The sequence below is a fragment of the Pan paniscus genome, chromosome 19 (assembly GCF_029289425.2).
Source record: "Pan paniscus chromosome 19, NHGRI_mPanPan1-v2.0_pri, whole genome shotgun sequence".
Classification (NCBI taxonomy): Eukaryota; Metazoa; Chordata; class Mammalia; order Primates; family Hominidae; genus Pan; species Pan paniscus.
The window spans coordinates 54,948,737-54,975,628 of NC_073268.2; the positions used below are offsets into that span (position 1 = coordinate 54,948,737).

At 42.5% G+C, this 26,892-nt stretch overlaps 1 protein-coding gene across 4 annotated transcripts in view; it reads right to left on the minus strand.

Moving 5' to 3' along the window:
- AKAP10 (A-kinase anchoring protein 10) overlaps positions 1–26,592 on the minus strand; it is an 85,920-nt gene extending 59,328 nt beyond the window's left edge. The window contains exons 1-4 of one of the 4 annotated variants that reach the window (XR_004667220.3): positions 23,966–26,592; positions 14,783–14,830; positions 9,223–9,405; positions 4,403–4,960 (exon numbers count right to left, since the gene is read on the minus strand). Coding sequence is in view for 3 of the 4 variants with exons in the window: in XM_003807285.5 (XP_003807333.1) it covers positions 4,403–4,960; positions 9,223–9,405; positions 14,783–14,830; positions 23,966–24,053 (877 nt within the window). In the remaining variant the exon portion in view is untranslated. Of the gene's footprint in view, positions 1–4,402; positions 4,961–9,222; positions 9,406–14,782; positions 14,831–16,894; positions 17,035–23,965 lie in introns of those variants that run through there. The other 3 variants (XM_003807285.5, XM_008959376.4, XM_055101214.2) reach the window with 3 other exon arrangements.
- Positions 26,593–26,892: the final 300 nt, after the last annotated feature.

The window sequence follows — 26,892 nt, forward strand, 5'->3', positions numbered from 1 at the left end:
ACTCAAAGGCCATAAACTACAGTAAAAATTCACTCAAGAAGAAATAGATAACTTAAATAGTCCTATATCTATTAAATAATCTGAATTCATAGTTTAAAATACTCTGAAAAAGAAAACCCTAGGCCCCTGCCAGGCACGGTGGCTCACATCTATAATCCTAACACTTTGGGAGGCCAAGGTGGGCGAATCACTTGAGGTCACAAGTTCAAGACCAGCTTGGCTAACATGGTGAAACCCTGTCTGCATTAAAAATACAAAAATTAGTCGGGCATGGTGGCACACGCTTGTAATCCCAGCTATTTGGGAGGCTGAGGCAGGAGGATAACTTGAACCTGGGAGGCAGAGGTTGCAGTAAGCCAAGATCTCACCACTGCACTCCAACCTGGGTGACAGAAGTGAGACTCTGTCTCACACACAAAAAATAAAACCCTAGGCCCAGATGGCATCACTTCCCAATTCAACCAAATATCTAAAGAAGAAATGACACCAATTCTACACAATCTCTTCTAGAAAATGGAAATAAGAGTAAAAATAAAAACTTCCCAATTCGTTTTATAAGGCCAGCACTACCCAATTTTAAGACTTACTATACAGTAATTAAGACCATGTGGTATTAACAAAGGAATAGACACACACATCATGAAACAGAAAAAGGAGTCCAAAAACAGGCCTAGACAAATATGGCAAAAGTACAAAGGCAATTCAACGGAGTAAAGGTTGTCTTTTCAACAAATGGTATTAGAACAACTAGACATCCATATGTAAAAATAAACAAAAAACAAAAAACCTGACCTAACCCTCATACTTATACGACATTAACTCAAAAAAGATATATATCTAAATGTAAAGTGTAAAACCATAATACTTTTTTTTTTTTTTTTTTGAGATGGAGTCTCACTGTGTTGCCCAGGCTGGAGTGCAGTGGTGCGATCTCGGCTCACTGCAAGCTCCACCTCCCGGGTTCACACCATTCTCCTGCCTCAGCCTCTCAAGTAGCTGGGACTACAGGCGCCCGCCACCACGCCCGGCTAATTTTTTTTTTTTTTTTTGTATTTTTAGTAGAGATGGGGTTTCACCGCATTAGCCAGGATGGTCTCGATCTCCTGACCTCGTAATCTGCCCACCTCAGCTTCTCAAAGTGCTGAGATTACAGGCATAAGCCACGGCGCCTGGCCAACCACAATACTTTTAAAAGGAAACATATGAGAAAATCTTCATGACCTTTGCTTAGGCAAAGGGCTCTTAGGTGTGACTCTGAAGGCACAATCCATACAAGAAAAAAATGACAAGTTGAATGTAAATTAAAAAAAAAAAGTCCTGATTGGGCACAGTGGCTCACGCCTGTAATCCCAGCACTTTGGGAGGCCGAGGCAGGTGGATCACTTGAGGTCAAGAGTTTGAGACCAGCCTGGCCAACATGGTGAAACCCCATTTCTACTAAAAATACAAAAAAATTAGCCGGGTGTGGTGGTGCATGCCTATAATCCCAGCTACTAGAGAGGCTAAGGCAGCAGAACTGCTTGAACCCAGGAGGCGGAGGTTGCAGTGAGCCGAGATTGCCTCACTGCACTCCAGCTCAGGCGACAGAGCAAGACGCTGTCTCAAAAAAAAATAAGAAAAAAAAGAGAAAAGGCAAAGCTATTGAGACGGAGAAAGATCAGCGGTTGCCAAGTGTTGGGATAGAGGTGGGGTTTGACTTCAAAGGTGAAGGAACTAACTGTTCTTTACCCTTATAGTGGTGACAGTTACAGGAATCTATGTATGTGTTAAAACTGATACAAGTATGCATTTTAAAAAGGTCAAACTTACTATATATAATATTTGAAGATAACGAAAAAGGGAAAAATGTAACTAATGCTCTTTTAATAACTCCACTGCTATTTCTATTTTTATTGAAAATTACCACCAAAGCAAAGACAGTTTCTAAAAACAATAAATGTATTACAATTACAGAAACATAATCCTAGCATTTTGGGAGGCCGAGGTGGGCAGATCACAAAGTCAGGAGTTCAAGACCAGCCTGGCCAACATGGCGAAACCCCATCTCTTCTAAAAATACAAAAATCAGCCAGGCATGGTGGTGGGCACCTGTAATCCCAGCTACTCAGGGGGCTGAGGCAAGAGAATCGCTTGAACCCAGGAGGTGGAGGTTGCAGTGAGCTGAGAGTACATCATTGCACTCCAGCCTGGGTGACAGAGTGAGACTCCATCTCAAAAAAAAAACAATTACAGAAACAGACTTTGGACTTCCATTTCCAGAAACAGGTTAGAAACTCTTCCCAATACTGAATTCTCTCAAAATGTTTTTTAAAAAGGTGAGTTTGTGTTAAACTAAGGAAAATAGTGGGAGGCAGAAACAAATACAGGCAGTTCCCTTATCTTAAACATTTGGGGCCAGTAGTATTCTGGAATTCAGAATTTTGGAGTTTTACAGGGACAACACATTAAGTTTAACAGAGAGCATATTAATACTCCAGCACCATCTGGGACAATACCCCATAATCAAACACCATATTTCTACAGTAAGTATAAACCTGTACTCATACAGGATTAGTACGAGCACCCAAGACAAAAATTCAGTTTTAAGTGGTACCAGAAGGGTAGTGACCCAGACCCCAGGTGCATGGCAAAAGAAAATGTAAAACACCTGAAATAACTTAATTTATACAGAGTACACAGAGAATTCCCACAGACAAAAGTCCAAGAAACATGTTCACGGCCAAAAATCACTAAAATCACAAGCCACCAACAGTCTGAATCCGAAGAAACAAAGAAATGCTGAGTCAGGTCCACAAAAAACTGTAGATAGCAGAATTATCAGACAAATATACATTTAATAAAACTAAAGAAATAAAAGATGGGATCAAAAGTGGGAATGAAGGGTGAAAGGAATAAGAAACTACAAAAAATGATCCATAGAAATAAAAAATTCAATAACTTTTTTTCTTTGTTTGAGCTGGGGTCTTGCTGTGTTGCCCAGGTTGGTCTCAAAACTCCTGGGCTCAAGCAATCTTCTCACCTTAAGCTTCCTGAGTAGCTGGGAGTACAAGTGTGTGCCACTTCTCCCAGCTTACAGTAACTTAGTGATGAAAATAACATGCCGTCAGGTGTGGTGATTCATGCCTGTAATCCCAGCACTTTGGGAGGCCGAGGCAGGTGGGTCACTTGAGGTCAGGAGTTCAAGATCAGCCTGACCAACATGGTGAAACCCCGTCTCTACTAAAATATAAAAATTAGCCAGGAGTGGTGGCGGGCGCCTGTAATCCCAGCTCCTCGGGAGCCTGGTTGAGGGAAGGAAGGAGGGAGGGAGGGAGGAAGGAAATAACATGCTGAAAACTTGATTCAGTAGTAGATTAGACCTCATTTTAGTTCACTGAGAATGAGTGAACTAAAAGATCTGAAGAAATCACTTAGCCCTTTAAGACACAAAGAACATTTAAGATGAAAAAGAACATGAAGGCTGTCTAATCAAAATCCCAGGTGATAATTAAGAGTATATAATTTCTAAACTAATAGAGAAGAAAAAAAAACAGGTGCTCTTGTCAAAATGCTTCTAGGTCCACATTTACTGTACAACCTAGAGGAAGTTACCTAACCTTTCTAAGCCCTGGTTTTCTCATGTGTAAATAAGATAATCAGTCCGGGCGCGGTGGCTCATGCCTGTAATCCCAGCACTTTGGGAGGCCGAGGCAGGCAGATCAGAAAGTCAGGAGATCGAGACCATCCTGGCGAACATGGTGAAACCCCGTCTCTACTAAAAATACAAAAAAATTAGCCGGGTGTGGTGGCAGGCGCCTGTAGTCCCAGCTATTTGGGAGGCTGAGGCAGGAGAATGGCATGAACCCGGAGGTTGCAGTGAGCCGAGATCGCGCCATTGCACTCCAGCCTGGGCGATAGAGCGAGACTCCATCTCAAAAAAAAAAGATAATCATGCCTACTACCTGCACAAAGGTCTTGTGACTAATAAATAAAATCCAAATATACACTAAGCACTGAACTTAATAAATGTCACTTATTGGCAATTTTTAAAAATTTTTTAAAAATTTTATCTGCAAAGTGCAGTAAAATATTAATAAAATTAAGACCGAGGGAGGAAATAAGGCTATGTGGATAATGGTTTGATGTCAAAATCAGTGGAGGGGAAAAGTAGGACATTTGACCCTTCTTCATTTACTAATTCTGATAACACACTTCTTAGAAGGTCCAGTCACTCCAGATATCCCTCCTGCTCCTTTTCCATACACTGATCTGACTCTACTACATTCTCCAAATTCTCCCAAATTTACAAGTAGTTAGAGGAGAAAAAAAATATTCCAATCATTTTATTCCTCATCTGAAGTTCTGCTTAGTAAATTAAAAAAAGAAAGACACATATGTACACACAAGAAAATCACATACTCACTTTTCATTAGTTTTCCTGACAATTCTTTTAGTGGAGAAGCGGGACTATTTCTACTGGCTACTGTAAGTGTAGAGGAAGATTCTTGGGTTTCCATGGAAACTTGATGAGTTCCTGCTCTGGCCATTTCAAGATGGAGAGAATGGGCACTGTCACATTCCTGGGAAAGCAGCAAGTGATTCTGAGTGCTGTTAGTTCTATTATTCAGGTCAATTCCTTCTGAATGAGTCATAAACAACTGTGCTGAGCCGGAATCCTCCAATCTCTTGTCAAGAGAATCAGTTAAAAAAGACGCTGTAGTTTCATGCTTTTTAGATGGAGAGACAGGCTCAGCCAGTGAGCTCTGCTTCACTGTGTTTAGACTGTGTGCTCTTATTCGCGACCAAGTTGTTGAATGAAAACTTTCAGCCTCTAACCAAAATTTCACCAAATGCTCCATTCGCCGAAGTTCCATGAATTGAATGAAGTAAGGGAGGACAATAGTGTCATGCAAGACTTGTTCAAGGGTCTTAGAAAGGCTTGATTTGGTCTCTTGAGTCTGGTAGTCCAGACAAGATCTGCCTAAAAGATAGAAGCAAAAGAATTAGCAGTTCAGCAACAAATAATTTCAGATTGACAGATTAGTTGATCACTTTTAGCAATAACTGGTACCAGAGACCTTGAATAAAGTTTACTTCCTACCAACTAAAATAAATTAAAAAACTACAAATACTATGCTTTTGGTTTCTAAACAAAGTACAATCGTCCAAAACTTGCCTAAATTATTAAAAAGTTATTTGTTACTCAATAATTCTCATATCTCTTTTAATGGCAATTCAGACCATGTAAATTCTTTTTTTTTTTTTTTTTTTTTTGAGACTTTTCACTCTTGTTGCCTAGGCTGGAGAGCAATGGCGCGATCTCGGCTCAATGCAACCAACCTCCGCCTCCCGGGTTCAAGCGATTCTCTTGACTCAGCCTCCTAAGTAGCTGGGATTACAGGCACCCGCCACCACGCTGAGCTAGTTTTTGTACTTTTAGTAGAGATTCGGTTTCACCATGTTGGTCAGGATGGTCTCAAACTCCTGACCTTCGGCAATCCACCCACCTCGGCCTCCCAAAGTGCTGGGATTGCAGGCGTGAGCCACTGCACCCAGCCCAGACCACATAAATTCTTAAGAAAAAAAAACTTATGATACTAGCTCCAAAGGGGCCAATAAAAATATTAAAAACTATACTCAACCTCATTAAAAATCCCAGAAAAGCAAATTAACATAAAATGCATTTTTGTCTGTCAAATTAGATTTTTTTCAAAAATTATTAAGCAGTAACAAGGGCACAGGAAAATAGGCAACACTCTCATTCACTGGTCATGAGGATGTAAACTGGCAAAACCTTTTTGGAGGAGCATTCAGGAACAGATAGCAAAGTCTTAGCAAACTGCATTATTTTCAGTCCAGTAATTCCACTTGTAGGCACTTATCCTGAGGGAAAATTGTGGATATATCTACAAAGATGTTATGAACTCAGCATTATTCATTCATAGTAGGTTAAAGAGTAGCTTTGAGATCGTACCTTGAAAAATGAAACTAAACTTAATAAAAAATCATTTATCTTATATTTAACTAAATTTAAATTATAATTATAACCACAAGCTAATTGTTAGGAAAAACAAAACATTTTTTTAAAAATTGGCTTTCATAGCATGATCATAAAGATGGGCATTCTTATAAAACTGACTGAGGGTTTCATCAATTTGTCAAAAGAGTTCTTCTTAATCCATTGATATTCAAATCATTTTTTTGAAGCACGTCGTGTCATCATCCTCAGTCTTACTGTCAGTGTCAACTAGTTCATCTTTGTCAACATCACAAACTTGAGGAAATTCTGATCTTCTGTGAGGTTTACAATTTCTTTTAATTAAATTCTAGGAGATAATGCTAGATTCACATGAAGTTGTAAGATACAATACTGAAAGGGCCAGGCATGGTCGCTCACGCCTGTAATTCCAGTACTTTGGGAGGCTGGGGCAGGCGGATCACTTGAGCCCAGGAGTTCAAGACCGGCCTGGGGAACATAGTGAAACCCCATCTCTAAAAAAATAATAATACCTAGAGATCCCTTGTACACTTTAGTTTCTCCCATGGTAACATCTTGCAAAGCTATAGTACAATATCACTCTAAGATACTGACAGTGATACAACACTCTAACTTGTTCAGATTTCCCCAGTTTTATCTGTACTCATTCTTGTTTTTAGTTCTTTGTAATTTTATCACATTGAGATTTCTGCATCCACTGCCAAGATACAACTTCAACATCACAAAGATCCCTCATGTTGCACTTTTATAACTACACCCACTTACCCCTCTCACCTCCCTGTCTCTAACATCTGGCAAACACTAATCTTTTCATTTCTCTAATTTCTCTATTTCAAGAATAGTATCCAAACGGAATCATACTATATGTAGTCTTTAGGGATTGGTTTTTGTCTGACAGCATAATTCCCTTGATATTCATCCAGGTGGTTAAATGTATCAACAGTTTGTTCCTTTTTATTGCTGAATGGTATTCCATGGTATGAATGAACCAGTTCATTCACCTGCTGAAGAACATCCAGTTTTTCAATATTAAGCTGCTATGAACATTTGTGCACAGGTTTTTATTGGAAGGTAAGTTTTCATTTATCTGGGATAAATACAGAGTGCAACTGCTAGGTCATATGGTAATTGCATGTTTCACGTCATAAGAAACCACCAGCCAAGCATGATGGCTCATGCCTGTAATCCCAGCACTTTGGGAGGCCGAGGCGGGCTGATCACCTGAGGTCAGGAGTTCAAAACCAGCCTGACCAACATGGTGAAACCCCGTATCTACTAAAAATACAAAAATCAGCCAGGCATTATGGCAGGCACCTGTCATCCCAGCTACTCAGGAGGCTGAGGCAGGAGAATAGCTTGAACCTGGGAGGCGGAGGTTGCAGTGAGCCAAAAATTGGGCCACTGCACTCCAGCCTGTGAGACTCCGTCTACAAATAAATAAACAAATAAACAAACAAACAAACAAACTGCCTAGGCCAGGCACAGTAGCTCACGCCCGTAATCCCAGCACTTTGGGAGGCCTACGCGAGTGGATCGCTTGATTCCAGGAGTTTGAGACCAGCCTGGGAAACATGGCGAAACCCCGTCTCTACAAAAAAAAAAAAAAATACAAAAATTAGCCAGGCGTGGTGGTGCATGCCTATAGTCCCAGCTACTCAGGAGACTGAGGAGGGAGGATCACCTGAACCTGAGGAGGGTGAGGCTGCAGTGAGTTGTAATCACGCCACTGTACTCCAGCCTGCGCAACAGAGTGAGACCCTGTCTCAAAAAGAAAAAAAAAAAAGAAAGAAATTGCCTGTTTTCCAGAGCATCTGCACCATTTTAAATTCTCATCAGCAATTTATGAGTGATCTAGCAAAACTTACAATTTTACTCTCTGAGCTATATGCATTTTGTCTGCTATGTATTATTGCTAAGTGTGCCCCACAAACACATTGACACTCTGGTTTGAATATACACAAAAGTAGAGAGAGATGTCAAAAGCAGGACTGATTTTATTAGAAGTCTATTGGTTCATGGATCTTTTTTTCAACTTATGACAACATGACACGCAATTTTCTAAGTGCAGAAATTTGGGTAAGAAATACTGACAAAATAAAGGTCTCCTGCATATGTTTTTGTTTTGGAAGAACTTATTTTAATATAACGGATTTTACCATGCATACTGTGACTTGCTTTTCTCACATTTAAACATGCCTTAGACATTTTCCCACGTCTTTTTTAGATTTCTAAATGGCTACACTGAACCAGGTGTGGTGGTTCACGTTGGTAATCCCAGCACTTTGGGAGGCCTGCGTGGGAGAATTGCTTGAGGCCAGGAGTTTGAGACCAGCTTAGGCAACATAGTGAGACTCTGTCTCTACAAAAAATTAAAAAATTATCTGGGTGTGGTGACACATGCCTGCAGTCCTAGTAACTCTGGAGGCTGAGGCGAGAGAATGGCTTGCGCCCAGGAGGTGAAGGCTGCAGTGAACCATGATCGTACGTACCACTGCACTCCAGCCTGGGCAACAGAGTAAGACCCTGTCTCAAGAAAATAAATAAACAGAAACAAATGGCTATATTATACTCCAGAGCATGCGTATACCACAATTTGGTTATTTCCCTATAACAGATACTTATATGTTGTCCATAATTTTTTGCTATCACAAACAATACTATAATGAATAGCCTTCAACATACATACATACATACATACATATATATACACATACACACACACACACACACACACACACCTGCACATATGAATGAGCATATCTGAGGGCTAGGTCTTAGAAAGAGTGGCCTAAATGACATGCATATTTTATACTGATTTCCAAATTGCTTTCCAAAGAGTCTTCACCAGATTATATTATCACTAAATAGGAGGGGTATTTCCCTGCATCTTCACTGACATTCAAATTGTCAAACTTTAAATATATGCTAATGTGTTAGGGGAACATTAACTGATTATTTTAATTTGCACTTCCCTCAGTAATAAAGTGAGACATCTTTTTCATATATTTATATTTAGTGATCAGATATATTTCTTCTGGAAATGCTTGTTTTTCTACTGGGCATGCTTTATATTCTATATTTACAGGAACACAACACAGCTACCCATTATACTTGTAGCTGTTATTTTAAATACATTTTTTCCAAAGCACTTTCCAATTATATAGTTCTGTATCCTATGACAGAAGTTTCACATATTGTACTCAAATCCTTCTAATACAAGTTAATAAAAAATGATAGTTACTTACCCAGGTCACCAAAATGAGCGGCCTCCATGTGGCTTGGCTGCTTCTTAAGTGTGGCTGTCCTGCTACTTGAAAAGGAGTCCATGTTGGCAGAAATGGCATTGATTGCAACATGACTTGGTCCTGCAGCCTCCAGCAAGGCATGATTTTTAGTGCTTTTTTGTGGGGAATGTACGGATATTGAAGCTATAATTTTTCAAAAAATTGTTAAGAATTAAACACAATTTGATAGCCTAAAACTCTCATAAGGGGGCTTTCAGAGAACTTTAAAAATTAAATTTTGTAACATTACTCTTAAGTCAGCATACTCAGCAAAAAATACTTAAGAGGAAAAGTAACTTAATCAAGTGGTGGAAAATAGGAAAAAAAAATTCTATTTTTTTTTTTTTTTTTTCCCCAGACACAGTCTTGCTCTGTCACCCAGGCTGGAGTGCAGTGGCATGACCTCGGCTCACTGCAACCTCTGCCTCCCATGTTCAAGTGATTCTCCTGCCTCAGCCTCCCAAGTAGCCAGGATTACAGGCATGAGCCACCACACCCAGCCAGAAAACATTCTAATATTATTTATAATTCTCAAAATACTGTGCCAAAAAGTTAAATAAAAAGAGGTAGATCATTCTCTGAGAACTTCTACTGTGGATAAAAAGTAACAAAGCCAGAAAGCATTCTAAAATACGGATTATTTTTAAATCCTTAAACCTTGCTTGCTTTAGGAACAAAACTAAAATTGCAGAATAAATGCTTGGGGTGGGGGGAAACCTAGAAAAATATTCCTCAGGCCAGGCATGGTGGCTCATGCCTGCAATCGCAGTACTTTGGGAGGCCAAGGTGGGTGGATCACCTGAGGTCAGGAGTTCAAGACCAGCCTGACCAACATGGTGAAACCCTGTCTCTACTAAAAATACAAAAAATTAGCTGGGTGTGGGGGCAGGTGCCTGTAATCCCAGCTACTTGGGAGACCGAGGCAGGAGAATTGCTTGAACCTGGGAGGCGAAGGTTGCAGTGAGCTGAGATTGCACCACTGCCCTCCAGCCTGAGCAATGGGAGTGAAACTCCATCTCAAAAAAAAAAAACAAAAAAAGATAAAGCACACTAAAAATTCATAAAATATATTTTTAGTAGTCTGAAGAAATATCAGTATCACCCCTTTGGCTTCAGAATAAAGATAATTTCAGTCATTCAATAATAGTTGTGGGAATTACAAAATGAAGAGTGACTGTCTTCAAACTATTTTTTCAATGTTAAAAGAAGGTTTATTTTTATTTTCATGAGAAATTGGAGCAAAATAATTTTTAGCTTATTTATAAACAAAAGCCAGTTTTCGTGTTCAGACAAGTACAAGTAAGAGTCTATAGGAATGGTGAGACTCTCGCATTGTTTCTTAATTAGATGTATATAATGTAAAATGCTACTAACTCATTTGTACAAGGCTTTCCCCGGTCCCTCTTAACATCTCTCTTAGAACTAGTAACTTATTTTTACCACTCCTTCCTGATAGTCTATCTTTCTTGGTCTCCATGGTATTATACTCTCCTAATTTCCTCTTCTATCTGCTCATTCCTCTCATTCTTTTAATACCCATTTATCAACACCCAGTGTGTCAGATATAGCCTGCTTCTTTGGCTCCCCTTCTTGAGGCTATCTGTTCTTCTTTTATTCTTTCTGCTAGAAAGCATATTTACTCTCAAATCTTTAATTATTACCAGAGCAATAATTTTCAAACTTTTTAAAAGCTGAAACCTCCTTTGCTTCCCACCAAAATAAACTTAACAAGGGACCGGGTGCAGTGGTTCACGCCTGTAATCCCAGAACTTTTGGAGGCTGAGGCAGGCAGATCACGAGGCCAGGAGTTCGAGACCAGTCTGGCCAACATGGTGAAACCCCATCTCTACTAAAAATACAAAAAAAATTAGCTGGGCTTGGTGGCGCGAGCCTGTAATCCCAGCTACTTGGGAGGCTGAGGCAGGAGAATCACTCGAACCCGAGAGGCAGAGGTTGCAGTGAGCTGCGCGATCTCGCCACTGCCCTCCAGCCTGGGCAACAGAGCGAGAATCTGTCTCAGAAAAAACAACAACAACAACAAAAAAGTAATTCTGGCAAATTCAAGGGAAACATCTTACTCACACCCTCCTCATGGACTCTTTGCAACAGCTCCTGGGGTACACCTCTGCAGAGCAGATGAAAAAGCCCTGATCTGTATCTGTGACTTGTCTTTGACCTGGGCTTTGGTCTTGTATCACTGATTACTCGCTACTAAGCATTCCCACCCACATTGACTTTACCATCTCAAGCACAATCTGTCTAAATATCAACTTAAAACATCATCATCTGATTCTCCTCTCAATTTCCCTGTCTGTTCAATCCGCCAGTCTCCAAAACTCAAAATCTTGGTCCCATTCTTTTTCACTGTTATCTGTTTACTTGCCAAGATTTGTTGACTTTTCCTTCAAGATGTTTAAACATTTACTTACCTGTTTATTTTTAACACCTCACCCTCAGTGCAAGTCTTTCTGTATTATAACATAAAAACTTCCGGGGTCTCCATCCTGCAAATCTCTTCCAGACTAACCTTTCATAAACACCATACTTACAGCATCAATATCTTGCTCAAAAACCTACAGTGGCTTCCTGCTTCCTCTGTCTCAATTCTCTTTTCTGGTCTTTACAGCCTTCTATACCTTCATCTCAATCTTTCTGTAAAAATCTCCCTCTACTTGTCTGAAGGCCCCTTTGCCCAATATATCCTCAAATAAGAAGCTGGGCTGGTAGGGAGAAGAGAAAGAATCTCTCATTCAAATCTTTCTTATTCTTCAACTTTTATACAAGGTAAGTGTCATTGCCATGAAGTCTTCCCTAAACTTCAGAAATCATTTGTTGATCTCAAATTCCTCTGAACTCCTTGCAGTGCTTCACTCAACAAACTGAAGGCTATGTTAAAACTAGATAATGATAGCTACCAATGGAGGACCTACTATATACCAGGCACTATATGAGTTTCTCTATGTATCTTTTTTTTTTTTTGGATATTATTTCATCTATCTCTCAGGACAGTCTTGTAAGACCATATTTTCCTCATTTTAGAGATGAAGACAAAAATGAAAACAAGTTGAATACTTTGCCCTAGATTAATGAGCTAGTAAACAGCCATTTCAACAGGCAGGATTTCAACTTAGGTTTGCTAGACTCTAAATATCACTCTCTAACCTTTGGTTTAAAACTCAGACCTTAAAATTACTGTGCATATAAAATAACATATGTAACATATATAAATGAATGACTCAAAAGCACCTCCCACCCAACATAACAAAACTGAACATATAATTTCCTGGTTTGGTTCTGTTAGGCAAGCCAGAAGGTAGGTATCAATCTTAAATATCCCTCTCTCTCACACCTCATATTTAATCAATAATAAACTTCTATCCATTTTGCCTCCTAATTTTTTTTCAAGTCCGTTCACATCTCTTTACTTCCATCACTACCAATCTAGGCTAAGCCATCTGTGGAATTACTTGATTAATGTTCCTCTCCCCTACTAATCTGTAAGTTCAATGAGGGCAGGACCTAAGTCTTTTTTGTTCACCGTTATAGTCAGTTTTTGTCTAATGCCCAGAACAGAAGAAGTGTTCTATAAATGGCAGCTATTATTATTTTGGTCTATTTGCTACTGTTCTGTGTATAAGTTTGTCTTTCTAACCAGACTGCAAACGTCTTGAGGGGCTGTTTCTTGTACTGCTTCTGTATTATCCTAAGGATAAGTCAGTGAATGTTAAGCACAGATTATGTACCTCATAATCAGAGTATAAACACAGAATTTTTTAGCCCAGTAGAGATTTAGAAATTAGCTAGGCCAATCCCCCCATTCAACAAATGAAGACTCTGAAGAAAGTTACAACTTCCCAAGGTCATACTGTTAGTGGCAAAGTTTAGAGTGGAAGACTGGTGTTCTCACTGCCTGAAACATCTAAGTTCCTTCCTTCTACTACAGTCAGATCTAGTCTTTACAGGTCTCTGCTTGAGAAGGGCTTTAAGCCTTTATCACTGCCAATCAAGTTTTGCTCAAAGAAGGCAGTTTGAACTAATGTGGAATCTAACTGGCTTTACATAAGAAATAAGTAAACTAGGCTGTAAGGTACCTTACTTTTTTCCCTAATTTTACAACTTGCCTAAGTTATAATTAGTCTTCTCCAGCAAATTGAGCATATAGAATAAATACTCAGTGCAAGCAATACAACATAAAAACATTTGAAGGAAAAATCTAAATAAGTAGCAATCTACAGATTTTATGGAAATAAATTGATGAAATTAATATGTAATGACTATGGAAACAATTTCCATTATAATTTTCCCACTTCAATCTCTGTACACTGGACAAATAAAATCAGTGAGTAATACAGCATCTTTAAAAAGCATGCTCTAATCTATAAACAAGGACAATGTATCAATCCCAACAAAAAATAAACAAAATATATTTTAAATTAAGGTTGTTCATTCAAATAAAAAAGCAAAAACTGTAATCAACCATACTTCTGGATAAATGACAGAAAACTAAGCCTTATAAGTGTCAGTGCTTTCCTACAGTTAACAGACTGCTCAGTTAAGAGTATTCTTCATTTTTTGTCTTACTAAATAAATAAAGTGAACTATTCACTTTTAGGGAACAATTAAATGTGTGATTAATAAGAAGGGCACTGGTTCACAGTAATCACTAGGATGGCCAATACACACAAGGCTCAGTAAAAGCCTACTTATGGCCAGGCATGGTGGCTCACGCCTGTAATCCCAGGACTTTGGGAGGCCAAAACAAGTGGATCACTTGAGGTCAGGAGTTTGAGACTGGCCTGGCCAACACGGTGAAACCCTGTCTCTACTAAAAATACAAAAATTAGCTGGGCATGGTGGCGGCCACCTGTAATCCCAGCTACTCGGGAGGCTGAGGCAGGAGAATCGCTTGAACCCGGGAGGTGGATGTTGCAGTGAGCCGAGATGGCACCACTGCACTCCAGCCTGGGGATAAGAGCAAGACTCCATCTCAAAAAAATAAAATTAAGGTAAAAAAAGCCTACTTATGGCCGGGCGCGGTGGCTCACGCTTGTAATCCCAGCACTTTGGGAGGCCGAGGCGGGCGGATCACAAGGTCAGGAGATCGAGACCATACTGGCTAACATGGTGAAACCCTGTCTCTACTAAAAAATACAAAAAATTAGCCAGGCGTGGCGCCGTGCACCTGTAGTCCCAGCTGCTGGGGAGGCTGAGGCAGGAGAACGGTGTGAACCCGGGAGACAGAGCTTGCAGTGAGCCAAGATCGCGCCACTGCACTCCAGCCTGGGTGACAGAGCAAGACTCTGTCTCCAAAAAAAAAAAAAAAAAAAAAAGCCTACTTATTATATGCTAGATGTTAAAGCATTATACAGGTTAAAGAGGGAAATAAATCAAAATCATAAGTAATTATAAAATAAGGCAGAAACGATTAATGCCAAAAGAGAGAGTATAACAGGATTAAAGAGCTCACAAATGCAAAGCACATCACTTTTTAATGCAGTGGACTGCCAAGGGCAGAACTTACCTTTAATGGACTTGACATCTGAGGTCTTCTCTTGTTCTTTGCCTTTCACTAGAACACAAAAAGATAATTATGACCAACTTTTGCAGTCAGAGATCCATTCTATAACACTGTAAAAATTAGACCAGCTTTATTCTAAGATGAGTATTCAAAGTTCTAGAACAATGGACAGCCTTGGAGGAGGGCACAGGAGGGTAGTTGTCAGCAAAGGCTTCTCTAAGGAAGTGACCTTGGAATAGCATCCAGTCAAAAGAGTTGAACCTGCTTATGGAGAGACAATGTAGTCACAACATCTGGGGTCAAATTCTGGCTCTACCACTTATAAGCCATGTGATCTTGGACAAGTTACTTACTTCTCTGGGTCTTAATTTTCTTGATTTATAAAATTAGGTCAATAATAAAAACTACCTTAGAGGGTTATTGATGAAAAAAAATATATACCTGTAAGGGGCTTAGAAGAGTAACTAGCACAGTAAATTGAGGACAAATGCTAACCAATATTATTACCGTGTGTCATCCATAGTACTAGCTACTAGAAGCATAGTGAAGAAAGGTCTTTGGTTGTGTATCATATCTTATTACTTATTCCTCCCATAGCATCAAGTGAAAACATCCTAAGCCTCTAACACTCAGAGTATAATAATTTGTCTGGGCCAGGCACGGTGGCTCACGCCTGTAATTCCAGCACTTTGGGATGCCAAGGCGGGTGGATCACCTGAGGTCAGTAGCTCAAGACCAGCCTGGCCAACATGGTGAAACCCCATCTCTACTAAAAATACAAAACAATGAGCTGGGTGTGGTGGTGGACACCTGTAAGCCCAGCTACTTGGGAGGCTGAGGCAGATAATTGCTTGAACCCAGGAGGCGGAGGTTGCAGTGAGCCGTGATCGCGACACTGTACTCCAGCCTGGGAGACAAAGAGAGACTCCGTCTAAAAAAATAAAAGATAAAGAATAATTTGTCTGTAAAATAATCATATAATTGCTTCCTTATTACATAAAACAGTAAAAATTCTGCTGTAGATAAGCTAATATGACATCCAAGATAGGAAGGTGCCCAGCAGCTTAAGCCAAGTGTGAATTCTATTACAGGATCTGACATAAGACTATTTTTAACCCTCTTTTCTTGTTTTTTTTTTTTTCAACATTAAAAAATCTTACCAGGAAAAGGTTATCAAAATAAGAAATGCCAAAACGTGCCCATCTCTGTATTTGTGCTCTTAAACATTGAAAGGTGAAAGGCTAGTAGCAGGAAATAACTCGCCCTCAGAGTATCTGGATGAAGTCAATACATCAACTGTTGAGTGCCTGGTATGTGCCAGACATGCTCCCAGCTCAGAAAAGGCAATGATTTTGCCTTCAAAAAGTCTACATTCAAGTGTGTGGAGACTAACATGAAAAAAATAAATAAGATCGTTGCAGGTACTGATCACTGCTGTCAGGAAGATGACATTTAAAAATGTTGTAGGGTCACTGGTGTTTGCAGCCCTCTCAGCAGCATCTGCCCATGGACTACATCACTCACTTTAAACATTAACTTGTCTTGGCTTCCTTGACTCCTCTCTTCTGCATATACATCTGTATTTCCTGGCTGATCCTACCCATTCTTAAGGCTTACAATACCATAGATACGCTGTTACTCCTAAATTTATATCTCCATCCTAAATCTTTTATCTCAAATTCATATAGCTAACCACCTACCTGCCCTCTTCCATAATTCCACTTGTCTAAAAGGGAACATGTCATCTTCTCCCAAACCTGTTCCTACCTCAGTCTTCATCTTCCCTCATGAATGACACTGTCATCCACCCACTACTCAGACCAAAATTCCGGAAGTCATCCTTAACATGGTCTGTTTATTACCTTCCACATACAAACTATGACCAACTGATTCTACTGCCAAAATAAACCACCACGGTTCCACTTTTACCACCTAAAAACATTCTCCTACTATCAATCAGATCTCCTATGTTATACTTCTAACATATACACAACTCAACAATCAAATATCAGCATTTTGCTTTATTTCCTTCTGTCCCCCTAAGTATTATACATAGACTTTAGAGTTCCTATGAATCACCACCTGACCCTTCCTTTCCCAGATATAAATACTTACTAAATTAGATATTTTCTGGCCGAGCGCAGTGGCTCACGCCTGTAATCCCAGGACTTTGGGAGGCCAAGGCGGGTGGCTCACTTAAGGTCAGGAGTTCGAGACCAGCCTTGCCAACATGGTGAAACCCTGTCTCTAATGAAAACACAAGAATTAGCAGGGTGTGGTGGCGGGTACCTGTAGTCCCAGCTACTTAGAAGGCTGAGGCAGAAGAATCGCTTGAACCCGGGAGGCTGAGATTGCGGTGAGCTGAGATTACACCACTGTACCCCAGCCTGGGTGACAGAGCAAAACTCTGTCTTAAAAATAAATAAATAAATAAATAAAGACATTTTCCTTCCATGTACGTTTTTTGACTATGACCACATACAAATACTTTTTATTTTTATTTTTTTGAGACACGGTCTTGCTTTGTTGTCCAGGCTAGAGTGTAGTGGTCTGATAACACTCGAACTCCTGGGCTCAAGTGATCCTCTCATGCCACCATGCCTAATTATCCTTTCTGTTGTTGAGATGGGGTCTTGCTATCTCGCCCAGGCTAGTCTTGTACACCTGGGCTCAAGTGATCCTCCTGCCTCAGCCTCCCAAAGTACTGGGATTACAGGTGTGAGCCACCACACCCAGCCAAACGTGTATATATATACATGTATGTATATTTTTTTAATGGCATTATTCTGCACATCTTTAAAAATCACGCAAATGGCTGAGCACGGTGGCTCACGCCTGTAATCCTAGCACTTTGGGAGGCCAAGTTGGGTGGAACACTTGAGGTCAGGAGTTCAAGACCAGCCTGGCCAACATGGTGAAACCCTGTGGCCACTAAAAATAGGAAAATGAGCTGGGCATGGTGGTGCATGCCTGTAATCCCAACTACTCGGGAGGCTGAGGCAGGAGAATCACTTTAACCCAGGAGGTGGAGGTTGCAGTGAGCTGAGATCACGCCACTGCACTCCAGCCTGGGCAACAGAGTGAGACTCCATCTCAAAAAAAAAAAAAAAAATTAATTACACAAATGACACTCTATACATATCTGACCTGTATTCATTCAATAATCTGACATGACTATTGAACCAGTTCTAGTTCATTCACGCAGCTCTAGTTTATTCATTTTAGCTACTTAATTGTTTTATAAATATACCTTTACTCATCTTCCTGTTAATGAACATTTACTTTATTTCCTAATTTTCACTTAAACATTCAACTAGTGAACATTCTAGTACACGTCTTCCTATGCATATAAGCAAGAATTTCTCTAGGATAAGCCTCTAGACATGGAATTGCTAGGTAACAAATTATGTGCATTTTTTTCAGCCAGGAGCATTGGCTCACGCCTCTAATCCCAGCACTTTGGGAAGCAGCTCACCTGAGGTCAGAAGTTCGAGACCAGCCTGGCCAACATGGCAAAACCCTGTCTCTACTAAAAATACAAAACTTAACCGGGCGTTGTGGCACACGCCTGTAATCCCAGCTACTCAGGAGGCTGAGGCAGGAGAATTGCTTGAACCCAGGAGGCAGAGATTGTGGTGAGCCGAGATCATGCCACTGCATTCTAGCCTGGGCAACATAGACTGTCTCAAAAAAATAAATAAAAAACAAATTATGTGCATTTTTAATGAAAGTGACTGTACCAGTTCCATGCACTCATATAGCCATGCTTCATATTCTCATCCTTGGTATTTTTAATTTTGCCAACTTACTAGTTTTGAAATGGCATTTGATGTTTTTAATTCATTTCCTTGTTTCCTTTGAGGTTAAACATCCTTTCATGTTTATTGGTCATTTTGGTTTCCTCTTTTGTGAACTGCCTCTTCACGTCCCTTGTCTTTTACTTATTACTTGCAGAAATTCCATACACGTCCTGGATGTAAATCTTCTCTTCTAGAAGTATCTTAGGTATACTTTATTGTATGAAAGTTTTAGGTTTTTTGCTTTGTTTTGTTTTGTTTTTTTGAGACGGAATCTCACTCTGTCGCCCAGGCTGGAGTGCAGTGGCACGATCTCAGCTCACTGCAAGCTTCGCCTCCCGGGTTCAGGCCATTCTCCTGCCTCAGCCTCCCAAGTAGCTGGGACTACAGGCGCCCGCCACCACGCCCGGCTAATTTTTTGTATTTTTAGTAGAGACGGGGTTTCACTGTGTTAGCCAGGATGGTTTCAATCTCCTGACCTGGTGATCTGCTCACCTCGGCCTCCCAAAGTACTGGTATTACAGGCATGAGCCACCGTGCTTGGCGAAAGTTTTAAGTTTTAACGTAGTCAAATTTACACAACATGGATTATATTTTCCTGTGTCTTATTTTAAGCAATATCCCTTCCTATCCTGAGATCAGGATTTTTCCCCCTACCTGTTCTTCTACATGACTTCAAGTTTTGTTTTTTTAACATTCTGGGCTCTTATCTACCTGGAATTTGTTTCTGCATCAGGGATTGGCAAACTACAGCCCATGGGCCAAATACAACCCACTACCTTTTGTTTTGTTTTGCTTTAAGACTCCGTCACCCTGGCTGGAGTGCAGTGGTGCTATCTCGGCTCACTGCAACCTCTGCCTCCTGGGTTCAAGTGATTCTTGTGTCTTAGCCTCCAGAGTAGCTGGAATTATAGACACCCACCATCATGCCCAGCTATTTTTTGTATTTTTAGTAGAGACGGGGTTTCACCATGTTGGCCAGGCTGGTCTCAAACTCCTGACCCCAAGTGATCCATCTGCCTTAGCCTCCCAAAGTGCTGGCCATGCCTAAACTGGCCCACTACCAGTTTTTGTAAGTAAAGTTTTATCGTAGCACAGCCATGCCCATTTGTTTACATATTGTCTATGGCTTCAAGGATAGAGGAGAGTGTGACAGAAACCATATGGTCTGGAAAGCCTAAAATATTTATGATTTGGCCCTTAACAGAAAAAGTCTGTTGATCTGATATATATGAGAGGAGGCAGGAAATTATTTTTTGCCAGATGATGGATAACTAGCATCATTTACAGATCAGTCTATCTTTTCCCAACTAGGAACTCTATATCCGAAATTCCCATATATACCTGGGTCTGTTTCTGTGCATTTGTTTTGAATATATACCATAAGTATCAAGAATGGAATGGAAACCAAATGGAAGCCTATGGCAAAATAATGCTGCCTCCTCAATCTTTATAAAACCAGCTCCCTCTTGAAATTTAAGCTAAGATTTGAATGTCATCTCCTTAGAGGACGTCCTTAACCACTCAATCTTAACAGAGATGACTGCCTAGACCAGGGTGTTAATTGTCACAGATGGTGAGACGTGGTAGGATTTCGATATGTGTGAGGTAGACCTAACAGATTTGCTGATGGATCAGATATAGAGTAGGAGGAAAGAAGAGGTTCAAAGATGTACTAAAGTTTTGGGCTGAGCAACTAAAAATCCAAAAATGCAGCCGGGAGCGGTGGCTCATGCCTGTAATCCCAGCCTTTGGGAGGCCGAGGCGGGCAGATCACCTGAGGTCAGGAGTACAAAACCAGCCTGACCAACATGGTGAAACCCTGTCTCCAAAAATTAGCTGGTCATGGTGGCGCATGCCTGTAATTCCAGCTACTTGCGAGGCTGAGGCAGGAGAATCACTTGAACCCAAGAGGCGGAGGTTGCAGTGAGCCAAGATCCGCCACTGCACTCCAGCTTGAACAATAAGAGCGAAACTCCATCTCAAAAAAAAGAAAAGAAAAAAAGCCAAAATACTACTTCTTGAGAAAAACTGATGAGCAGGTTTAAAATGACTAAATCTGGCATAAAATTTTAGATATTGTAAGTTGAAGGTATCTACTGGATTAAGCTTGTCCATCCCGCGGCCCAGGATGGCTCTGAATGTGCCCAACACAAATTCGTAAACTTTCTTAAAACATTATAAGTTTTGCGATTTTTTTTTTTAGCTCATCTGCTATTGTTAGCGTTAGTGTACTCTATGTGTGGCTCAAGACAATTCTTCTTCCAATGTGGCCTAGGGAAGCCAAAAGACTGGACACCTCTATATTGGTCAGGTAGAGATACAAAGTGAACCTAAAGTTGGATATACCAGTCTGGATTCAGGGGCAAGGATCCAACGTAGTGATGTAAATTTGGGACTCAATGCATTGATGGTATTTAAAGTCTGAATCGAATCCCTAACAGGACCATCTCCAGCTTCTACTCTTACCACATCCAGCCTCCAAAAAGCACCTAGAATGATTTTTTTTTTTTTTTTTGAGACAAGATCTCACTGTGTTGCAGTGGTGGGATCATAGCTTACTGCAGCCTCAAACTCCTGGGCTCAAGTGATCTTTCTGCTTCAGCCTCCTGAATAACTCACAACACCCAGCTATTTATTTTTTCTTTTTGTAGAGATGGAGTCTCTCTATATTGTACAGGTTGATCTCGAACTGGCCTCAGGTGATCCTCCTGTCTCAGCCTCCCAAAGCCCTTGATTACAGGCATGAGCCACCGTGCCCTAGAATGATCTTTTTAAGATATAAGTTCAGATCACTCCTCTTTCAAAATTTTAAATTAATATTCTTTCTGTATTTTGTTTGACACACGGTCTCACTTTGTCATCCAGGCTGGAGTGTAGTGACTCAAATATGGCTCATTGTAGCCCCCACCTCCTAGGCTCAAGTGATCCTTCTGCCTCAGCCTCCTGAGTAGCTGGGACCACAGGTGTGCACCATCATACCCAGCAATTTTTTAAATGTTTTGTACAGGTCTCATGTTGCTCAGGCTGGTCTTGAACTCCTGGGTTCAAGCTATATTCCTGCCTCGGCCTCCTAAAATACTGGGATTACAGATATGAACCACCATGTTTGGCATCTCGGCATTAGGAATAAAACCTAACCATGGCCCGTAGAGCTCTCAATCACCCGACACTTGCCTACATCTATGCTCCAGTCACAGTAGCCTTCTTTCCTCTCTTGAAGGGCACCATGCTCTTTCTTGCCTCCTGACCTTTGAACATGCGATTCCCTGGCCTCTCTAGTTACCTCCTACTGATCCTTCAGCTCTAAGTTTCAAGGTCACCTGCTGAGTCCTCTCTCTAACATCTAACCAAAATGCATTTCTCCTCTTAATCTTTCATAACACTTTACTCAACTTGTAAGTATACACCTATACACACACACTTACATGGAGCGAGAGGGAGAAGAGAGAAGATTTGTTTGCTTATTTATTATCTGTCTACCCCAGTAGACAATAAGCTCCATGGGTGCAGGGACATTCTCTGGTTCACTACTCAATCGTGAGGGCCTAGCACAGCATCTGGCAGACTCTGGACACTCAAAAGATATTTGCTGAATAGAGACAACAGTCTCTTGTGCAATATGCAGTTTGCCTCATTATTCTTAGAATGCTTTCCCCCCTTAAAAAAACAAAAGTTAACCACTTCAATACCAATAAATTAGAGAGCTATTAGGTATACCCCTGCCTTACCAATAAAGCTTCCTCCTACTATTTTACCGGTTTCATTCATTAAGCACTTTCATGCATTCATCACCTGGCATCAGTTACCAAAACCGTGTACCCACTTAAGAAGTATTTAAAGTCATTCAGAGTTCAATGGGCCTTTGGGAATCATCTAATTCTCAGCTGATAGAAGACAGAAAAGTAGGTTAACTGGTCTGCCCCTGTTACAGTTAGCAGCAGAGCTGTCATATGAAACCAAGTTCGATTTTGTTTAGTGCTTTTTCCAAAACCGATTTCTGGCTGGCCGTGGTGGCTCATGCCTGTAATCCTGGCACTTTGGGAGGCCGAGGTAGGAGGCCCACTTGAGGTCAGGGGTTCAAGACCAGCCTAACATGGTGAAGCCCCGTTTCTACTAAAAATACAAAAATTAGCCGGGCATGGTGGGGCATGGGTAATCCCAGCTACTTGGGAGGCTGAGGCAGGAGAATCGATTAAACCTGGGAGACAGAGGTTGCAGTGAGCCGAGATTGAGATCGCGCCATTGCACTCCAGCCTGGGCAACAAGAGCGAAACTCGGTCTCAAAACAAAAAAAGAAAACAAAACCCATTTCTGTCTGGTACTTTTTTTTTTGAGACGGAGTTTCGCTCTTGTTGCCCAGGCTGGAGTGCAATGGTGCTATCTCGGCTCACCGCAACCTCCGCCTCCCAGGTTCAAGCGATTCTCCTGCTTCAGCCTCCCAAGTAGCTGGCATTACAGGCATGCGCCACCACCCTGGCTAATTTTGTATTTTTAGTAGACACGGGGTTTCTCCATGTTGGTCAGGCTGGTCTTGAACTCCCGATCTCAGGTGATCTACCCGCCAAGCCTCCCAAAGTGCTGGGATTACAGGCGTGAGCCACCGCGCCCGGCCTCTGTCTGGTACATTTTATCTGAAGCAACAGGAATTGACAGGAAAAATCACTGCTGTCCACAGACCCACACTTGCTCACTTCGGGTATGTATTTTTAATGAAGTGCAACAACGTTACCCAGAATCAAAATCAAGCTGTTTCTACGTAAACATTGGGCAGGTAATACAACTGAAAATCAAAAATGTAAGTAGTTCGCTTGTAAGTTAGGGTTCCAGTAGTTAGCAAACTTGCAAAGTCATCAAAAGTAGTGGTCTTCCTGTTGGGGAACTTTAGCAATAAGTAATTTTATTTTAGTAACAGCAGTAACTACCCCTCCCCCCAAAGAGGAAATTGGAAGACAGCACTGGGTGAAGAAAACAATTTTTTCACGTGTTGCTTTTAGACATAAAACCCTGAATATTTGGAAACTTCAGACTTCCATAATAAGGTTCTAAAGAGATTTCCTTGATCTTGATCCACGGTCCTCAAAGAAACACAAAAAAACTAACCCCCACCTAAGAACTGTTCTTAACCAAACAGGCAGGAACTTCTATGGGCTTTAGCAATCGCTTCTGAACCAGCGCGACAATACTCCTCTGACCTCGCGCAAGAAGGCCACCTTCTCCCTCCCAGAAGAGTCCCGGAGCAGAGCAAGGCACTCAGGGGGCATCTGCGCCGAGGTCGAGGCTCGCTGAAGGCCTTGCTGCCGCCTTGGGGAAAGCCCTCGCAGGCCCACCTGCCCCACCGCCGCCCCCGAGGCCCGGCCTGACTCCCCGCCGGCGCCCCCTCAGCTACCTTTCCGCCGGAAGAAGGACATGGCGGGGCCCGGGTCGGGGCGGAGGGTGCGGGGGGACTGGCGCGGGGAGGGCCCGGCTCCCCTCATTCAGCAACCGGCCCGGACTTCCGGGTCCAGAGGGGCCGCTGCACTAGCGCGAAAAAGGACCCTTCTTCCGGGAGTGGGCCCCACCGCCTCCTCGGGATGCCCAGGCAGCTCCAGCCGCCATATTATCAACAAGCCGCCCGCCCGGAGTTCCGGTCCTTCCCCGCGCTAGGCTTCACGGGAGGTCAAGCGCCGGCCCCGCCCCTTTTCCCCATCCCCCTCCCGCGGGTGCAGGGGCGCACGCCCGCATCGCCCACGTGACCCGCGCGTGCTACCCGCGCCTCTTTCCCGGGCCTTGGGTGCCTGGAGCGAGCCACCGTTCCTGCAGCTGTTTTGTGGCGTCTGTCGCCGGCCCCCGGTGGAGCGCTGCAGACCCAGTCTCTGCAAAACTAACTCCCTGGGGCGGGAGCCCTCCCAGCAGCTGGAACGGGGCGGGCCTTAGGTCCCCGGCTTCCGGCCCCTGGGCACCCTTCAAATTGTGCCCTTCTAAAAGGCAGGGTCAACCCTGCCACGCTCCAGCTCGACCCCTCCTGCTCCTCCGTTTGAGTTTTGCTCACAGGCGCTGGCTGGCACGAGCAGCTTCACCCTGCACCCCAGCCCCTGCTTCCTCAGGAGAACCCGCCACGGCCTGCGGGTTCGAGGCGATGCAGAACCCTGATTAGGAAAAGGCACAACCTGCTGCATGCGGAACCAGCAGCTCCCTGGATCATTAGCGAATGAAAAGGGGAAGCGGGCTTATTTCGGAGTGCAGTCCCTGCGAATGCTCAACTTTGTAAGGGACTGCAACATAAAAGCCTCGCCAGTATTTAAAAGCTAGCTCCAGTGATTCATCCTTGCTCAAATGCCATTTTCCTGTGAATCTTCTGACCCTCTACTCCCAAAGCAAAATCAATCAAGCCTCCCTGTCTTTGGTGCTTCTTAACACCCGGCGAGTGCGCTCAGCGGCTGAGGTTGTAACCGCTCCCTGGGGTTGGGGTTGGGGAGGGCAGGAAGGTAATAGTAACTCAATAAATGTTCGCTGGGGTTTTTAAACCAATGAAGTTTATCATGTGACGGATGGGGAAACAGGCCCAGAAGAGACAACTAGCCCAAGATTGTTCAGAATGTTAGAAATACCAAAATTGTTAGAAATAGATAATCGGTGCCACGAAGAAAAGTCAGCACGGAGACAAAAGATCTCTCAGCAAGGCCATCTTTACTTTCTGCAGAAAGGGTGCTCAATCGCAGATGGAACAATGTCGAGAGCACACCTGAACAAAGGAAAAGCAGACATATTTATCCCTTATGCATTTGGGTCGTCCTCACTGCTATGTCCTGCATCCATTGGCTGGAGCGGGACCTCACACTCTTAAACTGATAGCCGATTTGCTAATAGCCTAAAACTTTCTAAATAGGTAAGTGCAAGGAAGAACGAAGAAGGAGAGGAAGTTGCTTACCGAAAGGTTTAAGGAAGCAATAACATTTCCAAATAAGGAAGGGGCATAGGCTGTGAACTGGAAAGTGCCTGTGAGCATGTCCAACAGTTACATAGGATAGGGCTTAACAAAGAGTTATTAGCACAAAGCAAGGAGGCTTGAAGAAAGTTAGTCTTTAAAAGAAACTATTACTTCTAACACTTATGATGTATTCTTTAACAAGAAGGGGAACTTTGAAGAGGAAACTTTTTACTTTCTACAAGAATGTCCAAGTTTAAGACTATAACTAGAACCCGAAATAGGCAAATCCCTTAACCTGCTCTAATAATAATATGGTCTTTTCACTATATTGTTAGAGCAGGTTAAAAGATTTACTTATTTCATTTCTGGCCAGATGCAGTGGCTCATGCCTGTAATCCCAACACTTTGAGAGGCTGAGGCAGTCAGATCACCTGAGGTCAGGAGTTAGACCAGCCTGGCCAAGATGGCGAAACCCCGTCTCTACTAAAAATACAAAAATTAACTGGGCGTCGTGGCATGCCTGTAGTCCCAGCTAATCAGGAGGCTGAGGCAGGAGAATCTCGAACACGGGAGGTGGAGGTTGCAGTGAGCCAAGATCGCGCCACTGCACTCCAGCCTGGGCGAGAGGAAGACTCCTAAAAAAAAAAAAAAAAAGATGTGCCTATTTCGTTTCAGAGCATGGCATGTTTGCAAGTGCATGAAAGGTAACCAAAACTGACATGGAAATTTACTATGTGCCGGTACTGTGCTAAACCCTCCAGATGAGTAATAGTCCTTGGAGTCAGTCCTGGTATCTGGAAAACTAGGCACTGAAAAATAAAGTCAACTGCTCAAGGTCACACGCTAACTAGGGATGAAGCCTGGATTTCAAGGTGAAGCCTCTCTCCAGGTAAGGACAGCGCGTCCAGGCGCACTGGACGGAAGCAGCGCTGGCAGAGGCTCCGGACGTCCGGAGTGAGCTGGCGCCGAATGGACGCGGTCTGGCCGCTTCCTCCTGGCCTCGGCCGGGCCTGCACCGGGAGGCTGAGCTGCGCCCCACCAGGGATCCGAGATGCCCTCGGAAGCCAATCTGTGTTCTTGGCGGACCACACCCCGCTGTCTGTAGCCAATAAAACCTTGGATCGTGCATCCCACCCCCACCAAAGGGAGATTGGCTGAAGCCAAGGACCCGGGCGCGGTCTACGTGGGATTTCTCTGCAGGCTGAGGGGACAAGTGGCTGTGTCTACCAGGGGCCCAAGTACAGGGCATCAGCAAGAAAGCGCAGCGCCCTTCTCTTGTTCCCTTCCAGCGTGCAGAACCTCGCAGGGGCTATTTTGTATGTGTTGTGTGGTTAGTTGGATGGGGCGGGAGGGACGTAGGGGAGGGGAGAGTGCGAGAAATCCCCTGAATGTCTCTGGCACGGGAG